Source organism: Bos indicus x Bos taurus, chromosome X (assembly GCF_003369695.1).
Source record: "Bos indicus x Bos taurus breed Angus x Brahman F1 hybrid chromosome X, Bos_hybrid_MaternalHap_v2.0, whole genome shotgun sequence".
NCBI classification, from domain to species: domain Eukaryota; kingdom Metazoa; phylum Chordata; class Mammalia; order Artiodactyla; family Bovidae; genus Bos; species Bos indicus x Bos taurus.
Genome location: NC_040105.1, coordinates 99,940,745 through 99,962,126, shown reverse-complemented (window position 1 = coordinate 99,962,126; position 21,382 = coordinate 99,940,745). Strand labels below are relative to the sequence as shown.

The 21,382-nt window shown below is 41.1% G+C and overlaps 1 protein-coding gene and 1 long non-coding RNA gene across 5 annotated transcripts in view; one reads left to right on the top strand and one right to left on the bottom strand.

Moving 5' to 3' along the window:
- LOC113887314 overlaps positions 1-10,245 on the bottom strand; it is a 49,508-nt gene extending 39,263 nt beyond the window's left edge. Inside the window, exons 1-3 of one of the 2 annotated variants that reach the window (XR_003509703.1) lie at positions 10,164-10,245; positions 9,052-9,124; positions 3,630-3,716 (exon numbers count right to left, since the gene is read on the bottom strand). This is a non-coding gene — a long non-coding RNA (uncharacterized LOC113887314). Of the gene's footprint in view, positions 1-3,629; positions 3,717-9,051; positions 9,125-10,045 lie in introns of both variants that reach the window. The other variant, XR_003509702.1, reaches the window with a different exon arrangement.
- A 37-nt stretch (positions 10,246-10,282) lies between these two features.
- Positions 10,283-21,382, top strand: part of DIAPH2 (diaphanous related formin 2) — a 982,036-nt gene continuing 970,936 nt past the window's right edge. For 2 of the 3 annotated variants that reach the window (XM_027534394.1, XM_027534393.1), the window contains exon 1: positions 10,347-10,747. In XM_027534394.1, the coding sequence (XP_027390195.1) occupies positions 10,613-10,747 (135 nt within the window). In that variant the 5' untranslated portion in view covers positions 10,347-10,612. Of the gene's footprint in view, positions 10,748-21,382 lie in introns of all 3 variants that reach the window. The other variant, XM_027534395.1, reaches the window with a different exon arrangement.

Genomic DNA, 21,382 nt, shown 5'->3' with positions numbered 1-21,382 from the left:
CCTTGAACCAGTCCAGCACATTCATGTATCTCATATCCACCAACCAATAAAGTTAAGCTATGGATGCCTCCAGGCTATTTACCACCAATTCCCCTTTGTTCTTTAAGACAGCTTCTCAATATGATCCTGACTCTACCTTACAAATTCTTGGGTCTACATGCCAAGTCTAATGGGGACCTTAGCCCTTTACATTGTCTTTATTGATTTTTGCCTCCTGGTTATTCATAGTAGATTTCACCTTGGCTCACCCTTGCAGTTCCTCCTTCTCTGGACTATTGTGGATAACTGCATGATGTCATGTCTTCTTGCTGGCACTCAGGCTGAGTTAACATTCTTATTCCCCAATAAAAGAATGGCTTTTGAAAGTGACATCCTAATGTATGTATCTCCCTGCCTCTAGTTTCTTATCTTACAAACCATCCTACATACCAATGCCAGAGCATTTCCCTAAAATATAGGGCTAATCATGTGTTTTTTCCTCTTCATAAATCTCTCACGACTTAAATAATAAATTCAGAGTTCAGGATGGCATTTCAAGTTTTCCCAACTTGGCCTCATTGTGCTTTCTCAGCTTTATCTCCCACTATACAATTACAAGGGCTTCCCTGGTGGCTCAGATGGTAAAGAACCTGCCTCCAATGCAGGAGACCTGGGTTATATCCCTGGGTTGGGAAGGTCCCCTGGAGAAGGGAATGGCAACCCACTCTAGTATTCTTGCCTGGGAAATTCCATGGACAGAGGAACCTGGTGGGCTACAGTCCATGAGGTCACAAAGAATTGGATACGACTGAGCGACTAAGCACACACCATACAATTACAAAACCTACTCTCCAGTCCCATTAGATGACTAGTCAGTTTCCAAATTCAGCCCACATTTTTCTATCTCTATGCTGTAGGTCATGCTGTTCCCTCTCCATCAAATACCCTTTTAAGTTTCAAGTTGTGGGATACTACTTATACTTAAAAGGTCCAGCTTTTCCATGAAATATTCCCCATTCTCTTATTCTTATATGCTTCTGTAACATTCTTTTGCAGTTAAATCTATACCTGCCAGTTGCCTTGACTACATTTTAAGCCCATTGAGATGATGAATAGTGTAGCAGTCATTTATCCTTAGCACCATGCCCTAGATATAGTTACTACTTAATATGCATTAATATCTCAATTTAAATTATATGTATAGGCTCTAATATGCTAGCTAAAATAAAATCTAATTATTTTATAGTTTTAATAATCAAAAGTAGTATAAAAGGGAAAAAAAGCAGTCTTCTAATAACAGTTATATATTATCATTGGGCTGTGCCTGTGATGGAAGATTTCTTCTGTAGATTTGGGATCAAGCTTGACCCTGTGTATCTTTGAATTTGGCCACTCTCCAAGCCAGGACTTTGGGGATTTTGATGGTATAAAGCAACAACATGGTGAGGAATTTAAGGATGGAAATTTTTATGCAAATCAGCATTGGTTCATAGAGTTTAGAGGCAGATCTGCCCTTGTGTAATGTCAAGGTGTAAGGTGAAGCTGCTAGTATTGAAGAGATGGCAGCTCAAATTAGCCTTTCTGTTTTGAAGGCAGCAGAAAGTAAATGATACAGGGCTCCTGCTGCTGCTAAGTCACTTCAGTCACATCTAACTCTGTGTGACCCCATGGATGGCAGCCCACCAGGCTCCCCCGTCCCTGGGATTCTCCAGGCAAGAACACTGGAGTGGGTTGCCATTTCCTTCTCCAATGCATGAAAGTGAAAAGTGAAAGTGAAGTCGCTCAGTCATGTCCGACTCTTAGCGACTCCATGGACTGCAGCCTACCAGGCTTCTCCGTCCATGGGATTTTCCAGGCAAGAGTACTGGAGTGGGGTGCCATTGCCTTCTCCGAATGATACAGGGCTACTTGAGAAAATAAATATGATAAAAGTAGCTGCAAGACAGAGATATTTGAATCTAGTTTCCAAGAAATCATCCAGTGACCAAAAGTCCTTCCTAAAAATTTTCCTGGAAAATCACGTGTAAATCTCAAAGAAGGCCTTCTAAATGACTCTGCTATACATTTTAGCTTCTAATATGTTATAATGGAAGACTTGAAAGTAAAGACCTATATACTCTCTGCTACTGTATTAGGTAAAATATAATTTAATGTAATTGGTTTCTGGGTTTCTCCGTTTAATTCATTAAGATAAACTTCTAAGAATTGTTCTGGTACATAATGTATAGGTGATTAAATATAGCATTTGTGGTCCTTTCCATAAAATAGCAGGTCCTGGCTCAGAAAGAAATTATCCTATCACTGTATAGGAAAATCAATCCTCCACATCTCCTGCTTTTGCCAGGAAAGCGGGGCCAGGTTGGTGTTTGTGTGAGGATATCAATTCTTTTCAATTTCAAGTAGGTATATGTCCCTGTGTGTATAACAGGGGAGGTGGCTTAAACAACTGATTTGCATTTGTGTCCAAGAAAAAACAAGGTAATAATGAACAAATAAAAACTGATGTGGGATGCTTGAATACTGAAAATATTATTCTCAGAGAAAGAAGCCAGTTGCAAAACTCCATGTATTGTATACAAAACATGTGTTGTATGATACAATCATACATGTATTGTATGATACAATCATACAATACAAACATGTATTGTATGATACGATCATACAATACAAACCTGTGTTGTATGATACTATTTATGTAAAATGTCCAGAATAGGCAAATCTACAGAGACATAAAGTGAATTAGTGGTGGCCTCAGGTCGGGGGCTAGGGGAGGGGGTGCAGGGAGTGGCTTGGAACTGGGGAGGAGAGACGGCTAAAGAAGGGATCATTTTTGGTGTGATGAAAAGATTCTAAAATTGATTGTGATGACGGTTGTACAACTTGGGGGACTATACTAAAACCCACTGAATTATACATTTAAAAAGGTGAATTGTATGATATGCAAACTATATGTCAATAAAGCTGTTAAAATTTATATGAGACAATATATAAAACAAAATAAACCTACTTCTAAGACTTGCCTAACTACTGATGCCCAGATATGAGAACATGTTTTTATTATTTACAGATGTCAAACAGGTATTCCTTAATTTTCAAGTAATTATATTTTGAAAAAGTTAGAAAATAAACACAAACCACAACATAAAAGAGATAATCAATTTTAATTGCATAATTGTAGTCTCATACTTGAACTTACTCATCTTCAAGAAACTGTTTACACTGATTAAAAAAAAAAACCCTCAACTTCAAAAATGAATAGCATCCCTATGACCACCAGTGAGTGCTTTACTGATTCACGTACTTTAGCAAGCAAACCATGTTTTTCTCTCAGTTTATTACTACATCTATGTCTTAGTAACTTATAGATTGGACAGTCACCATACATGACCTGTCAAGCCACTTTGGAAGATCACTCTGGGTCTTTGGTTAATGTGGAACAGGAAATCTGTTCTTTGTTAGACACATATTTTCCAGATAAAATTCAAAGGGTTGCTGATGACACGAATCTGGACATTCTCAAAATCTCTACCAGTCTCAACATTTTCCCCAAAAGGAGACATTGGCACTATTGTCTCTTGGACTACTTTTTTGTGGGGCTGTGGCTGCACCAAACCCTGTAAATCCTCAAAACAGAACACGTTAACTTTTACCTCCAGGTAAGTGACCATTATTGGTCATTACTGCTCCCAAGGCTTTTCTTGTTGTCCACTTTTCTTCTGCTGGGACCAATCCTGCTCCTAGTCAGAGACAATTCAAGAAGCCATTATTTCAGTAGTTTGGGTCATTTAGCACCCTGTGGACCTATTATTTGTGGTCCTACTCTGAGCTCACAGATTACTTGAAGTAACTGGGTGTCTTGTGTGCCATTTTTATTCGCCTGTCTCTGCCTCTTTTCCTGGACGTCATCTGATGTGCCAGTTCCTTTAGGCATGGTACACTGCCTTGTTTAGCACTGTTTTGCCAGACTTCGTAAGAAATTGCTCATTTGTTTCTTAATCCCAATTCCCATGATTGGATTCCTGCTATGTACTGATTGTTTCAGCCTCTGCCTACAGAGTGGATTCTATTCTCTGCTTGCCAGCCAGGACATCCATTGTTGGACTTCCAGAGTTTAGCTGTCTGCCTGCTTCTTGCCTACTGTTACACAATCTTCCTGTTTTTCCAGCCTTCCCAGACTCTTTCTGTTGGTGACTATAGGAACCTTGTTAGTTTTCTTGTCCTGCCCTAACGAGTCTCTTTAGTGTCTGGGTATCAGGCTCCTTGGTCTGGCTCTGTGTGCCAACAAGTACCTGCTGAGATATTATCTCCCTGTTTGCTACTGGGTTTTTATTGCCTTGAGCCAGTGTTTTAGTAATTCTTGTTTCCTTTTTCTTTTCATCTGCATCCTGTCTGTAATCTGTGGAGAGGAACAGTGTGTTCCTTTAAATATATTTCTTGGATTCGTTCCTTTTTCTTCATTTCCTCTGGGGCCACTTTAGTTCCGATCCTCATGACTTTATCCAGCCAGGACTTTATCTAGTTTCAGCTAGAGTTCAGCACTGGTGCCTCAGAGGGTCGCCTCAGAGGATGAGAGAAGCCAAGTGGTCATGAGGACTGTAATCTCCACTCCTACAGGTCAGCTAGATTTGTATCTGTTGTACACACTGAGTTTCTGTGAAGTTTTTGTTTGGGGACAAAAAATTTGGACTGAGGGAAAAATAAGTTTGAAAATCAGTGTCTAGTTATTCTGCATACCATTGCCAGATCAGCTCCTTAAAATATTCTTTTATTTTGTAACATTTCGGCTAGAGTCTTATCAGTCACTACTATTATGTCTGATATTCAAATCTGTTTACGTGCTGGGCAAACACTATGGGGAGAACCATGTTTCCTACTATTATTCAAAATCTATATTCTCACCATTCTACTCAAGCCCCTTTGGTCCCTTTACACTATATGTTGTCTTTTCCTCACTTCCTTTTTTTGCTTTGCCTATTCAAGTCTCATTTCTTTTTCAGGCCTTGGCAGCTCAAGTTCTCCTTGAAAACGTCTTCATCTATTCTAGGTCTGACTCATCTCACCCCTTCACCATGTTATCCTGAATTTCCAGTTAGTACCTCACTGGCTCAGACCGTAGAGAGTCTGTGCAATGCAGGAGACCTGGGTTCAATCCCTGGGTTGGGAAGATCCTCTGGAGAAGGGAATGGCTACTCGCTCCGGTATTTTTGCCTGGGAAATCCCACAGACAGAGGAGCCTGGTGGGCTACAGTCCATAAGATAGGGTTACTAAGAATGGGACACAACTGAGTGACTTTCACTTTTTCTTTTTTTCTCTCACCTCAGAATTAGGCAGCCACTTTTCTCTTACAGTTCTACACATTTCATTTGTTTGTTTTCTCAAGCAGATTTTATACCTATCAATGGCAAAGAACATATATTTTACGGTCTGTTCTATTACAAGGGTTTGTGTATCACAAATAGCACATTAGGGATTGGTCAATAGGAGAACGGTGTCACTAAAATTAGGTGGAAGGCCAGCTGGTTCACATGTGAAGTGTTTTAGCACTTTAAGTTTCAACATGATCAGGAGCCAGCTTTCTCACAGTTAAGGAGAAGCCTTTTTGATATATGAAGGCTTTCAGAAATAAAAGAATAATTCTGCCCCAAACTCTGTCCCTTTTGTGTGACTGGTTTAGTGGTTTCAACAACCTCTAAGTTGCCCACTACATTAACTAGTTGGTGAAGCTGTGAAGACCTTTCATCATGTGTTTCTACAAAGTTGTTGTTTAGTTGCTCAGTCGTGTCTGACTCTTTGCGACACCATGGACTGTAGCCCATGAGTCTCCTCTGTCTGTGGAATTCTCTAGGCCAGAATACTGGAGTGGGTTGCCATTCCTGACCCAGGGATCAAACCCAGGTCTTCTGTACTGCAGGCAGATTCTTTACCATCTGAGCCACCAGGGAAGCCCTCTACAAAGCTGTACATGCATACTCAGTCAGTTCAGTTCTGTCTGACTCCTTGAGACCCTATGGACTGTAGTCCAACAGGCTCCTCTATCCATGGGATTCTCTGGGCAACAATACTGGAGTGGGCTGCCATGCCCTCCTCCAGGGGATGTCCTACAAAGTTGGGTACTCTTCAATTAGATTTTTAATTCTGAAGAAAATGGCATCTATTAAAAGTAAATGCCCTTGAGGATTCACATCAGGGAAAGAGGAGGCATGAAGGATACAAAGCACTGATGACTGGGACATTGGGTGTAGATGCCAGTGGAGATTCAACCTCCTGAGTGTTTTTATTAGGATGGCTACCCCACTCCAGTACTCTTGCCTGGAAAATCCCATGGACGGAGGAGCCTGGTAGGCTGCAGTCCATGGGGTCGCTAAGAGTTGGATACGACTGAGTGACTTCACTTTCACTTTTCACTTTCATGCATTGGAGAAGGAAATGGCAACCCACTCCAGTGTTCTTGCCTGGAGAATCCCAGGGACGGGGGAGCCTCGTGGGCTGCCATCTATGGGGTCGCACAGAGTCGGACACGACTGAAGTGACACAGCAGCAGTGTTTTCATTAGTGCTCTGGCTATAAAGTTGCATTGAGTCTACGTGATCTTCCCTAACCAGGTTTTCCCCAGAAATTGTTATGTTTAGTGTGAAATTTTGCAGAACAGGAGATTTCTCAGGAAGATACATGTGCTTTGAGAGCAAAACATCTGGTCCTTTTTTATTCATGTGACCTCTAGTTTGGTGTTGCCCATGTAGTATGTACTTAATAAGTACTTGTTTATTCTCAGGCCACCTTTAATTCATAAATATTTTTTCCATGACCTTGGAGGGAATGATTTTTTATTGTTGTTCAACTCTAAGTCATGTCTGACTCTGCAACTCCATGGACTGCAGCATGCCCAGCTTCCCTGTCCTTCACTATGTCCCAGAGTGTGCTCAAACTCATGTCTCTTGAGTTGGTGATGCTACCAAACCATCTTATCCTTTGCCACCCTCTTCTCCTTTTGCCTTCAATTTCTTACTTTTGTCTAATCTATGTCAGCTTTAATTTCTCTATTAATGGTCCAGATTGTTTAGATGAGAACACGTAGCAGAAGGAAGACACAGAAAGCCAGATTGATACTAATAAGGATCATCAGAAACCTCTGGGGGTAATGGATGACTCTAAGATCAGTTTGAAGAAAGACAGAACCTAGCAGCCTTTTATCTTTCATTTCTCCGAGGGCTGGCTTTTAAAGTTAACTGGGTGCTAAATTCATGTGATTAGAAGGAGACACTACAAGGTCATGGGGTCTAACACACACTTTTGAAGTCCCAACGGATGGTAGTAGCCTCCTTCTTTCTGCAGCATCAGAGAAAAGATGTATTTTCACCCACCGGCCTATTTGTGTGTCCCAGGAAGGTAAAAATAAAAGAAACGTAGATACAGTGGGAGCAGTCCTAGGACTGAACTTGGTGAAGTGTCTAGTTCATAATCAGTGGACAAAGTATCCTTGCAGGGGACCACTGGCTCCTTATGTATGCTAGCTTTCTAGAGAGACCCTGATGTTTGAAAGAAGGGGGTTTGTTTATTTGTAATGACTGTTTACATGAACTGGAGCAAAATGTTGAAAAGAAACATCCAGAATGAAGACAGGGCTGAGATAATCACAATAAGGTCAAATGTTAAGTCATCTCAGGGACAGATATTTCTCCTTTTTTGTGGTGCAGATTATGTACCTTTTACATGCACGTCTTCTTTGGTTTCAAATGTAGCTTCACCTGGCCTGAGAATGGTGCAACCCAGCCTGACTCTCAAAATAATGTCGATCCCTTTTCAATTATTCACACACCAAAAACAGGAGTCACTTGTATTATAATGCCTTCACCGCTTTTACCCTGGAAGAGGAAACGGCAACCCGCTCCAGTCTTCTTGCCTGGAAAATCCCACAGACAGAGGAGCCTGGTGAGCTACAGTCCATGGGGTCACAAAGAGTTGGACACGACTGAGAAACCAAGAATCACCGTTTTAAAATCACACCAATGAGATCTATAAGTGGGGACCTTCATGATCTGGAAGCTGCTTATCTGTTCTGCTGCTTCTCTTACCAAGAGCAACCCCCATCCGTTGCCTTCAATTTCTTAACTACAGAGTCTCTGCACATGCTATGGTCATTTCCTTTGCCTGGGATGCTCTTCACTCTTCTTTTTTACCTTGTAAGTGCTCAATACTTTTTTTTTGTTTGTTTGTTTAATATTGTTCCCAATAGCCAGAAAGTTCCACAAGAGCAAACCACATCCATATTGTTCACCATCTTGTTCACCACCGTAATGCCTAGTAGGGTATCCAAAACTTAGCAGGCTGTCACCAAATACTTAGAGACTTTAATTTGACCCTTAAGACTCAGTTCAAACATCATCCTCTTTGGGAAGGTGTCCGAGAGCCTCTGGCACTCTTGTGTGCTCCACGGTTTTCCTGTTCCCATCTGTTGAAGTACAATCATTAATGATCAGTCTCTCCAAGCAGACTAGGCAGTTCTAAAGGGCAGAAACTGTGAGCTTCATACTCCTAACACACAGCACTCTGGATATCACCTGGTATACTTGAAGGCAGCAGCCCCCAGGCTTTTTGGCACCAGAGGCTGGTTTTGTGCAAGACAATTTATCCACAGACCAGGTTGGAGGCAGTGTATGTTTCAGGATGATTCAAGCACATGACATTTATTATGCACTTTATTTCTATTATTATTACCTCAGCTCCACCTCAGATCATCAGGCATTAGATCCCAGAGATTGGGTACCCCTGCTCTAAAAAGCTCAATGAAGATCTACTGAGCAGATTATGAAGCAACATTTGAGCTCCAAGCACCCTCAGCTGTGGCTCATACCCATGTCTCTCAAACAGGAATTATCTGAAAGCAGTAGATAACCAGGTCACATCTTACTGCAGCATCCATTTCTACACCATTTTTCAGGAGAGGGGCATTTAAATAATTTAAATCATGCATGAGTGAGTGTGTATGTGTGTGTGTGCACGTGTGTTTGTAGTGAGTCAAATTCAGAATACACATCAAATTTTAAGTCAAACAGGAACTTCTACAAATTTACCTTAGGGCTCCTTGCCCACCCTGTCTGGGAGCATGTATCCCCTCTTCTCTGCTGTCCTTGGGTAGTTTACCACCTGCATAATTAAAAAGCAAGTTAAGGACAATGGCAAAGCCAGTATTAAGAGTGCTTTCAGATGTCTAACATTGTTTTTATTGTACTTTCCAAGTTAATTGCCTCATCCTATCTACAGCATGGTCAAATTTATCCTAATACACTCTATAAATGTGTTCATAAAAAATTAGCAGAGTTTAGGTTGAAGGGGAGTAGGACAAAAAGATCAGAGCCTGAAGATATGTGAATAACAGGCACATGGGCATGTTTATAGGCACATAGGATCTAAATTTACATTTCTAGCTTCTCTAGATTGTATGAAGGTGGTTCATTCAAGTTCTGCCAGGTCCCATGATTGTTCTCAGTGTGAACATTGTTTTTAAAGAGGCATGGGCCTCTTCCTGACAACTCTAGGGTGAAAAATTAAGAATACCCGCGGTGCCTTGTGGCTGCTGCTGCTCAGTTACCTAGCATTTGTCTAGAGATTTACATTTTTAACAAAGCTTTGACACACATGCTCTTACTCGCTCCCCACAACTCTAAACCTAAAGTAGTTCGGAACACTGAAAATAGCACTCAATCCAACTGTTAGGTCTCCATAGGTGCTTTGCCTAAAGAGCTTTACACCCCCTCTGGATTAAGCAGTGGGCGTCTGCTGCTTCTCCCACCCCACATCCTGGGAATAAAGGAATGACTGTGTTTCTTTGGTCTCAACGCAATCACGGCAACAGAAAACACCCACTCCTTCCACTTTGACCCGTACAGTCTGTCTAGGCAATCAATCAGCGCTCCCCATGGCGGTGCTCCTGCGGGGTGCCAGCTGTCTTGCCAATCAACCCCTCCCACGGAGTGGAGCACAACCACACCCCCGGCAAGGTCTTGGCTAGCCGGGGAAGGTGCTCTGGCCTACACGAGTGGAAGCGGAGACTCAGGTATAACTCACACGTGAATCCTCCCAGGCCTCAGTGTCTCCGTCTCTAAAATGGGCTACACCTCCTCTCTCTCGGCTAGTTCCCGTCCATTTCACGCTAGGCCCCTAGGAAGGGAAATCAGTGCTTAACCTCAGCTTCAAGTCCTCTCGTTTGGCAGCCGTCGCCGCGCCGGGCATGCTCAGTAGCCGGACCGCCCGGCAGCGGGAGTAGGAAGCAGCTTTCCGCGCCCGGGCGGCGGACTGCGGGCACTTTGATGAATCACGTGTGCGGAGGCCCTCTTAAAGAGATAGGCACCTACTTTCCCTCCACCCTAAACACCGCCCTGAGGGCGGCGGCGACCGTGGTAATTACAGCCGCTCGGGGGCAGGGCTTGCCCCAGCGCAGAGTAGTGGCAACGGCTTGTCGAGTCTGGGGTGCCTGGGAGCCGGGAGTCCCAGGGACGTGAAATCGGCAGACCCACTTTCCCTTCCAGGAAGAGGCGCTGCCGAATCCACGCGGGGCAGCGAGACCGCCCCGAGGGGCTTCCTCAGTGAAGGAGAAGTGGGGTTCCAGGGCACAGGTGACAGGGCCGAAGAAAGATGGAGCAGCCCGGGGCGGCGGCGGCGTCGGGCGTGGGAGGCAGCGGCGAGGAACCCGGTGGGGGCCGAAGCAACAAGCGGAGCGCGGGGAACCGGGCCGCCAACGAAGAGGAAACGAAAAACAAACCTAAATTGGTGAGTGCTCCCGCAGCCCCCGCCGGCCTTAGGGACAGCGAGAGCCCCGGGATCCTCCTGCCGTTGAACACGGGGGGACCCGGGGCCCCCTCCCAAGGGTGACCGCGACCTCGCTGTGCAACTCGGGGAGCCGCTAAAGCAGCGGCCACGCCGAGGCGCGGAGACGGCGTGGGGGCGGAAGAGCACCCCCTTCTCCAGTTAACTCCTTTCTCCCTCTTGGCAGCCGGGAGGCGGTGCGGGAAGGAGAAAGGCCCCACCCCAACTTGGGGAGACCCTGCGTACTGGGTAGGGGCTGCTGTTGGTTTAACTTGGGGGCGCGATCCTTCTTTGCGCGATTTCATTCCCCTCACATCCATATCAATTGCTGTGGTTTTGACTCTTTAAACGCTTAGGGTCCGAGCAGGGGAACCTCTCTTTTTTTTCAGCCCCAGTACTAGGGAGCCCACTCACAGACTTAAAACAAACAAACAAACAAACCCAAACAACCAATCAGCCAACCAAACAAAAAGCACACAACTTAGGCCTCCAGTCTTTTCTACTTGACCAGATATCTAAGGAAGAGGCGCCTACGTGTTTCCCCCCCACCTTGCCTCTCCATGTGCTCGCCCAAAAAACATTTCTTTAAGAGTGGGGGGAGCGTGGGAGGTGGAGGCTGGAGGAAGTACCACCAACTGTCGTATGTGTGTGATCCCCAGTCGTCCAGGACTTCCACTTAGTAGATTAAGAACGCTCAAAAGCAGTAGACCGACTGCACAAATCTCCCCGTCTTGAGAGTGTCTGAACCAGTGAGAGCAGGCAGTCCATTTCCTGCCACTGACTTCATGTGCAGAGGAATGAAATCTATGGGGCCTGGTATCAGATTGGGAAATACTGGGATTTCTTCAACTCATCAGTTAAAAAGGTTCCTCCTTTTTTTTTTTTTTTCTTCTTTTTTGTCTTCAGCTTATAGAAAAACGGTATAATAATAGTGAAACTTCAAAACTGGTCAAATTCATACAGTGTATTGGCTAAAGACTTTTTTTGTCAGCCCTGGCAAATATTAGGCAGATGTTTATCAATAAACTTTCTAATTCGGATGGCAGAGGGGACATGGTTTTCCAGCTCAAATTCAGCAAATACTCCTCCTATCCGAAAGTTCTCTGTTTGTTTGGAGCGCACAAGCCACATGTTGTATATTTAGTTTTCAGTTTTAACCAGCAACTGGGTTACAAGGAAGGAGGCAATGACCTTATAACTAAAGAGTTTTCTTAGGCCATCTGGCCATTTAGTATGTATTGATACCTGTTGTGGTTCTCTCTTGCCCCCTGTTTGCCTTTCAGTTATGAACTGTCCAGATTGGAAAATAGTGATCCAAGTGTTATCGTTACAGGAAATTTACAGCCTTCTATTATGTGGAAAGGGACCTAGCAGGGTGTTATAAAACAACCAGTCTAAGGTCTCATCAGTTCCACCTTAACTTGAGGAAACTAACAGTTACTTGATGTGTCCTGTTACCACTCTCCTCTCTAGTATTTACAAATGAAGAAACTGAGTCACAAGCTCTTTGTGAATTATCTGCCCTGCCAGAGGTTTAATGGGTGCTCCTATTACAAAACTTAGAAAAGTTTTGTTTCTATCACCAAGTTTAATGTATAAAAATCCTGATGTGATTTTTGAAATTTATCATTTTGCAGTAAAAGAGTGATCATGTTTCTTCTTTCTTTCTTTGGACCCAATACAGAACTGGCTTAAACAGTGATTAAAAGTTTAAACAAAAATAAAAGTGAACTGATAGTTTCCACAAAGTTTGGTACATCCAGCAAGAGCCTTCCACTTTTGGGATGTACTAGTTCAATAAAAAGCACTTATCTCTGTCTGTTAGTAATAACACCTTGATTCTATTCTTCCCTTCCCTTTGGTCATTTGTCCTGTTTCATCTTTTATGCTTTGACAAGGTAACTAGATAGTTATGAGATGGTATCACTTTCAGTCCTAGCTAACACTATTCAGTGTTGAACATAGCTTAATACATTAGAACAAGTATTTGAGTCCAAGAGTTTGTTGATATCAATGGGAACTTTCTTTTGTACTCAAAATAACTTTTGAGCCGTACATGATTTTACAAGCAGATATGTCAGACTTCATAAACATGTATTTAGGATGACATTTCAGTTCATTTTAAGGCAGGAAAGTTGACCAAATAATAAGACTTGGTAAACTTTTAAAATAAATGCCTTACTCCTTATTTTGAGTTGTCTTATTGACGTGCTCAACATGTTCTAAGGCCTTTTAGAGAGGAGTTCATCTGGGATTCTTGAAATATTGTTGGTAGAGTTAAAGCATTACCTAAATTTTATTATTTTGAGTATTATGTTGTTAATCACTGTAGTAGTCCTTAATTGTGTTCATGTGTGTGTGTGTGTGTAAGGTGTTGTGGGAGGTTGTAAGAGAGCACCGTATAGTAATAGAAATTATTTGTGTAGGTGATTATGGGGGATAAGGATTCTTAAACTGAAATCATATGAAAAAAATTGAGTGTATGTAGATACACTTATTTTTCTGGGCCCCCTAGTTTTCATCAGTTCCTTAAAGGCATGTGTCTCCTATCAGTATCTCCTGTAGAAGAATGAAAACTGTTGGGTTACCAGAGAGTAAAGGAAATTACGAGCTGATTCCACTTGAAGAAACTGGGAAGAGGAGGAGGTCATTGACGAGGGAGAAGGGAAATAACACTGACTACATCAGTGGTTGATATTGAAGATAGTTCATCTGTCAGTAAACAGTTAATTACAAACATCTATATAGTATTAGCTAAAATGAAAGTTTCTACTGCGTACAAAATTTAACTCCATAGCTATGGTATAGTGGATTCATACAGTATAAGGGTTGTGATTCAGTTGTTTTCATTTAGTTTCTCATTGTTCTGGGAAACTGGAGAAGGAAGGCACGTTTTCTATAGAGAGGAATGACTTATTTATATGCTTTAACCTTTGGATGGGTATTAGTGAGAAGTTTTCAGAGCAACATTTCAGGACTTTTAATGACTTCTGCATGAGATTAGTTAAATCAGTTTAATAAAGCTTGCTTCCATTTTCTTCATATATACAGCCTCATAATGACCCTTTTATTTTGGTTCTTTTTAATGGAGGCAACCTTGTTTTGGACTCATCACAATTTGAATAATGCCTTAGTAGTAGAGCTTTGTATTTTATGTAAACCGTCTGGTTAGGCCCAGATTGTAGCATGTCATCAAACAACATGAATCTTAATTAATTAGTAATTTGATGTCAAACATGGAATGTATTTTGTCAACTCAAGTAGTTCAGAATGCTCTGGAAGTGTCATGAAGGAGACATCCTGAATTGCACATATTTCAGGCAGTGATTTAACCATTAAGAGAGGCTAGTGTAAGAGGCAGGCTTCCCTGATGGCTCAGCGGGTAAAGAATCTGCCTGGAGATGCAGGAGACCTGGGTTCGATCCATAGGTCAGGAAGATCCCCTGGAGAAGGAAATGTCAACCCATTCCAGTATTCTTGCCTGGAAAATCCCATGAACAGAGGAACTGGAGGGCTATAATCCAAAGGGTCACAAAGAGTCAGATGCGACTAAGCACAGTGTTAAAGGTAGAACCAGCACCCCTCACATACATACCGTGAGGTAGAGTGGCGTAGCATTCTTTGACATTTTTGCATTTTGACTTTGTGTTTCTGTATAATTCCTAAAGCCTTTGGTTGTTTAGATAGTATAGTTGCATTAGTAACTTGAAGTAACAGAAGTTAATATTCTGGTTCTTATATAACTTTCTGAGTATTTGGTTATTTGTTTTTAATTGGTTTAAATATGTTTTGATTTTAATTGATAAAGGTGAGCATAGTGGGTTCCTGTATGCCACAAAGACTTACTGAGCACTTACTATGTGCTAGGCATTATTCTGAAGGTTGGTGATACAAAGATGCCATTGTCTAGTGAGGGAGACCGGGAAGTTAACTAACAATTACAGAGCTGTGTGATAAGGAACAATGGGAATATGTAGAGGAGGGTGATAATAGAAACATCATGGAGAGGCATCTGACTCAAATTGGATGCTTGAGTGTGGGAAGGAAAGGCTTACCATAGTAGGTGGTATTTGCACTGAGGCTTGAAGAATAAGGCATTAATTGATGAAGGGGAGGGAAAGGCATTTAAGGGAACAATGCATACAAAGGTAGAGAGATGTGGTAGCATGCCCAGTAAAGGAGCTGTGGATTGATTTTAGTGGCTGTTACATATGATGGACCTGTCAGAAAAGAGATTGAGTCCAGGTTTTGATGGATATTTGTATGCCATGTTCCAGTTTCCACTTCTTTCTGAAAGCCATAGTAAGTCAACTGAAGAGATTTGAGGAGACTGAGCTGATCAGAATTGTGTGTCAGAAAGAAACTTAATATAGTGGAGACTTTCTTGGACAGGGGTGCCAGAATGGAGACAGGAAGACCAGTTAGAAGGAGCAGAATGGTATAAGAGTTCATTGTTTAGGGTTGGAGACCTGAATTCCTACTGCAGTGCCTCCATTCATCCACTTACTCAGCATATTTCTCTGCATCTCTGTTTCCTCCTGCTCCATCACCTCTCCTTCCTCCTACACACCCTGAACATCTTCACCAGATCGGAAATGTCTGCCATGTTTTTCTTTATAAATCTAACCTGTCCAGGTGGTGTCTCATAACGCTCTCATTCTTCCATTAAACCATCAGCTTTCTGAAAGCCCTTTCTTACTCCGAACTCCTAACTGTCGTGAGTCTGAATGTTATATGCTGATCTCGTATGTCCAATAGATTTTAATATGCTTCTGGGCAAGGGTCCTGCTTTATGCCTATTCTTAAATCTTGCAGACCAGTGCTGGGATGCAGAAGCACTCAACACATTATTATTAGCTGGGAATTCTTTCCCTATAGGCCAGACATTTTGAGAGTATGAATTGTTGAAAAGAGACTTTTTGAAAAAGAAATGTGCTGTTTTTTCCCTCTTAGAATATATACTCCATCAAATGAACCTATTTGTACATGTTTGTGTACTTTCTATAATTTTGAAAGTTGAGAAACTTCTAGCTTGATTTCTTATTTGTTTGATTGGGTTCTTGTGATGTCACAGCCTGAATTTCCACGTGGGGAACCAGTATCCAACAACAAAAAAATGATACAAATGAACTTACTTACAAAACAGAAATAGTCACAGATATAGAAAACAAACTTATGGTCATCCAGAGGTTAAGGGAATGGAGGGATAAATTGGGAGATTGCAATTGACATGTATATTATCAATTACACTGTAGTGATCTATATGGGAAAATAATCTGAAAAGGAGTGGATATATGTGTATGTATAACTGATTCACTTTGCTGTACAAACTAGCACATTATAAATCAACTATACTCCCATAAATATTAAAAAAAAAACTATTCATGACCCAAGTAACATTTTATTGATAATAATACGAGATATTGGATTATTAGCAAAAGAATACTGAATAGAGGACCAAAGGACCTGGGTTCCAGTATTTATTCTTTTAGTTGCTTGTAATCTCTGATGAGCCATTTAATACCAGAGGGTTTGAGCCCTTGATTAATGTCTAACAGAGATAATGCTTACCTGATTTCCTTCACAAGGTGATTTAGATAAAACACAGTAATGAATGAGAAAGCATATAGGAAATTTTATATTGCTGTGCAAATATACAGCAGTATTGTTAACCCCTTATTACCCGAATCAGATGCATTGTGATTGGATAGTTTAATGGCTTTCTTGCAGTTTGATAGTTCTAACATAATTGTACAAAGTACTATAATAAGGTTATTTTTTGGTTGATTCCTTATTCTCTCTCCAATTTGTCCCTTTGAAAGATTATACGTTCTGTAGTTCTGAAAATAATTTGTTTTGTTTAATAAATGTAAGGTGTGAGTTTAATACTTTTTCACTGTAATTTTTTAAAAAAATAATCAGGCTATCCTTGTCTTTCCATGTATCAGTTTGAGGTCTTTAAAACTTCTGTTAAAAAAGTTTCACTAGATATCTATGACATTCTGTCTTGTCAGGCAGCTTACTGCTGTTGTACAAATAAGAAAACTGAATCACTGATGTGTTAAGGAGTCTGACCTAGAGATAAGTTTAAAAGCTCTCAGTTCTATTGTCAGTGTTAGATACAGCACTGAGTTATTGTGCTTCAGGAACTTTGAAAGTGAAAAATTATGAAATCTCTTTTTTTAATTCTTTTTTGGAACAATTATCATTTTAATCCACCTAGATTTCACTCTGAATGCCAAGATCTCTGGCAGTAGCAACATGTCATTGAAGTAAAATCATATACTTTTCCAACCTGATCTCAACACTGTAAATAACAGGATGCTCTGAAAATAGTACACACATAATATATGCTAATTTACGTGAAATAGCACATTTGACTAAGTATCACTGGGTATCAGTAGCACCATAGGGATGATTATTGAAGACCCAACTTTCTCTTGGTCCTATATTTCAGTCTGCCACGCAGAAGAGACCAGTTCCTTCCATCAAAATTTTGGCTGTTTCATACTTTTGTCTCATGACTGAAGAAATTAACATGATGGCCAGGTGATTTGAAATACAGTTATATACTGTGATCCAGGTAGACATCTTATAAAAGACACTCAAGTGGAAGACAGCTCAAAAAATGATGCATGTAAAGGAAAGTTGAGATGCAGTTTCACATAACTATTTATTATCAATGTAAGTAATAGAAATAGAAATAAATCAATTTGTCCTAATGTAAAACTTACCTGATGAGGCTGAATCGGTTTCAGTCTAAATTATATACTTGAGCTGTGGCTTGAACTGAATCCTAATCCTTGCTTGCTTTCTGTGAAGTGGCCTGGGAAAAAGGGGATGGGTGCCTTTCTCACGAAAGAATGTAGAAAGCAAAATCTTACTAATCACCATTTACACAGGCTTTGGTTTAAGGAAGGTCTTTCTGTATTGCTTTAGCAAGAGTCAGCTACATTGCTTACTAGATACAGAACTGCAAGTTGGCCTCCAGTCTCTCTGTCAGGGCTCTGTTGTGGTGCCAGGTGCAAGTGAGAAGTTCCTCAGGTGGCTATTCAGGCAGGCCTAGGTAGGAATCCACGACTTCATTAGGAATGAGTGATTTCTCAAAGGCTATTGATTCAATCACCTAGCAATTCTGGTGCTCATCCAGGGGAGAAAAGATGTTGAGTACGATCCTTAAAAAATCTATTTGTTCTTCTGTGATAGATATCCACATGCTTTGTTAAAGATCTGCTCAAAATTATGAGGAATTTTTATCTATCTTTAATTTGCTGGTCTTTCCCCAGCAAAAAGTAAAAGAACTAAAATAGAGTTTTCACTTTATTTGTAATATGGGCTAGTTAATAAGGCTTTATTAAGGAAATGTATGAGAAATTTCAACCTACTAATAATTAGAGAGGGTAGTATAATGAACCACCATGGGGTATTATATCCATTAACTACATATAGTAGTTTTGTTTTTCAACATTTGCTTCATCCATCCTTTATTTTTTTCCTTGCTGAAGTACTTTAATGCAAATCCCAGATATTGTGTCATTTTACTCCTATGTGGTTCAGTGTGCATCTCTAAAAATGACTGACTAAAAAAAAAAGTAACCACTATGCCCCTGTCACATCTATCAAAATTAACATGTTCATTGATATCATCTCAGTATCTTCTGACACTCAACTCATAATCCAATATCCCCAGTTGCCTCAAAAAATAATTGATGCTTTTGAACTGTGGTGTTGGAGAAGACTCTTGAGAGTCCCTTAGACTGCAAGGAGATCCAACCAGTCCATTCTGAAGGAGATCAGTCCTGGGTGTTCTTTGGAAGGACCGATGCTAAAGCCGAAACTCCAATACTTTGGCTACCTCATGCGAAGAGTTGACTCATTGGAAAAGACCCTGATGCTGGGAGGGATTGGGGGCAGGAGGAGAAGGGGACAACAGAGGATGAGATGGCTTGATGGCATCACTGACTTGATGCACATGAGTTTGGGTGAACTCCCGGAGTTGGTGATGGACAGGGAGGTCTGGCGTGCTGCAATTCATGGGGTTGCAAAGAGTCGGCCACGGCTGAGCGACTGAACTGAACTGAATGTGTGCCTAATTAATGTACATCTCATTGAGCTCTTTATACAAATGCAGCTTTAAATTAATGGCAAAATGTCTTTCAAAGTTGTTCCACGTAAACTATCATATCTATCATATGTATCAGCTCCAGTTAAGTTCACTTCTGTCTTCAATTCTGTAGAGATACCTGGAAAGGTGGACTATACATACAGGTGTGGAGAGGCTCCTTGGAACAGCTATTATGTGCTGAGAAAAGAGACTGAATTAAGACTTTTGGCTCCACTCACCAATTGGAAAATCACATGTTCTTCATTTTGCAGTTTGTTGAGTGGGGTTATGTGCAAGAATTCCCTCCCAGGGGAATATCATAGATAGTTGGGCAAAGGATCGGCTTCTTGTTTTGTCAATCAGGGGTTCATAGAACTCTCTGATAGGTGCCCTATATGACTAAGTTCATGTTATTAGCTCTAGTTTCAATTTCCATACAAAGACCAATTTGGTACTTTGTGTCTGTCTTTGTTTTTTAGCCTTTTAAAAACACTCTAGGTTGCTGCCTGTGGATAATTGGGTGAGCAAAGCTTTGCAAAGAACTCTGAACTATTAAGTTTCCTTATTTAGACATTTGTAGGGTTAAAATTGAAAGCCAGGCTACACTAATGAGGAGCTGGGGATGGGTGGAGTGGGTAAGTATGAGAAATCATCTTGGGCAGAAGGCCTAGACTCCACACAGATTTACTAACGAAATTGTGTAACCACTACGTTCCAGACAGCAATTTCGTGCTGTTATTGTGCTGGGCAGTGATAGGCATATAATTTCTCAAGCTTTGTAGACTCAAGTAGGTTTAGACTGCTAACCAATCTCCAGCCTGCACCTTCTAGGCTGACCCAATCAGCTGGGTTGATTTTCCTCAAAATAGATGATGATTGATAATTGTTTGGGCTGGACAGGTGGCGGGTTTTCTTCTTTTATTTAGCTTGAGGAAAAGACAACTCTGGAGGTGGTGTGTTGTGTGCTTTGAAATCCATCACTGATAAAATCTCAAAGCCTTAATAGCATATTATGTTGGCTGAAGGTGCTTAGGAAGATTCTCTGTGGAGAAAGCAAGGCCCTGGTATAGACTGCACTCTGACATTTTGAACTTACATGTATAATCAAGATGGGGGGTGCCATGTATGGTTGAGCCCTGCTCACGGGTGTGAGACCACAGAGGTCAAATCACTTACCAAATCATTTGCCAAGTCATAGGACTGTGACTTCCGGGGACTACTATTTCTAGTTCATATAGAGGTGCCATGTGGGTTAGCTACTGCAGTTAAGACCAGGTGGATTTTATTCTCACACCAAATAGCAAATTCAGCAAGGCACAGAACTTAGTTTAATGTCTCATGTAGAATAGGTATTTTTCCATTTGTCATTGATTCTGAAATAGACAATATAAGGTGTCCATGTATGTGCAATGTTTTTCGAAACCTGCTTATATATGATTGCAGCCCTCAAATGTAGAGGATTGTGTCCTTGGAGATCTTGGCTACAGGTTCAGTATGTTGATTACTTTCTCTGACCTAAGGCTCCTCCTCCCTTTCTGCCTTCCTCCCAGTCATTTTCTTGACATTCTTGTGCCTCAAGAGTGCTTCATGTGGTTACACATCATTATGAGTAAGACTGCATTTTTTTGAAGTTTATGTCATAAGTCCAATTCATTTTCACTTACATTGCCCATGATACAGGCAGTAACTTAGAGAAAGTTAAAATGGGTTAAAATAAATATGGCAGAAGCATTTCCTCTAATAATATGCTCTGCAGTCTAATACCTCCCATTACAAAATCAATGTGTTCCAGAAGAGTCAGGGTGTACATAAAACATTTGTGAGTAGAAATAATCTTTTCTTGGGCTGACCTCACAGCTTCTTTTTCATTGGCAGTGCATTAGCTTACATTTTCCCTCCCCTTTGGTTGAGTAGCTAATGGTCTTTAAACAAGCTATTAAAGGGAAGAATAATTTTACAATGCAGAAAAATAAAAATGGCCTGGATTTTATCCATGCTGGTGGTTTGGCTTTTCATATATTTGTTTTACTGAAGCAGGGCTAACTCATGTTTCCTAATGTCTAAATTATCAAGCTTGCTCCGTATATCTTGTGCTTCCTTCATCAAACCGTTTTCAGATGGTCTTGTGAATTTCTGAGAGATCCAAATCCTCCATTTTTATATAAGCTGAGTAGGTCTGAGACCAAATGCTAAACTTTAAGTGGCCATATCTCTGTGTAAAATGGAACTGAGGCATTTACTTTATATACTTTAAATTAGGAATTGTGTAGGGCTCTGGACCCAACTTTCCATGCTCTTCCTACCAGCTCTGTTGTAGCTAGTTGTGGATCAAAATGTTCTATTACAAACCCGTGCTTTCAACCCCCTCCCTTTAAGTAATCTGTTATCGATTGCTTGTTTCCAACCCTGAAGGTCATCAGTATCGTTTTTACTGGTTTCTGTGAATATTATTAATGGTGTATGCTACTACCTGGCCACAGAGGTAATGTGCAGAA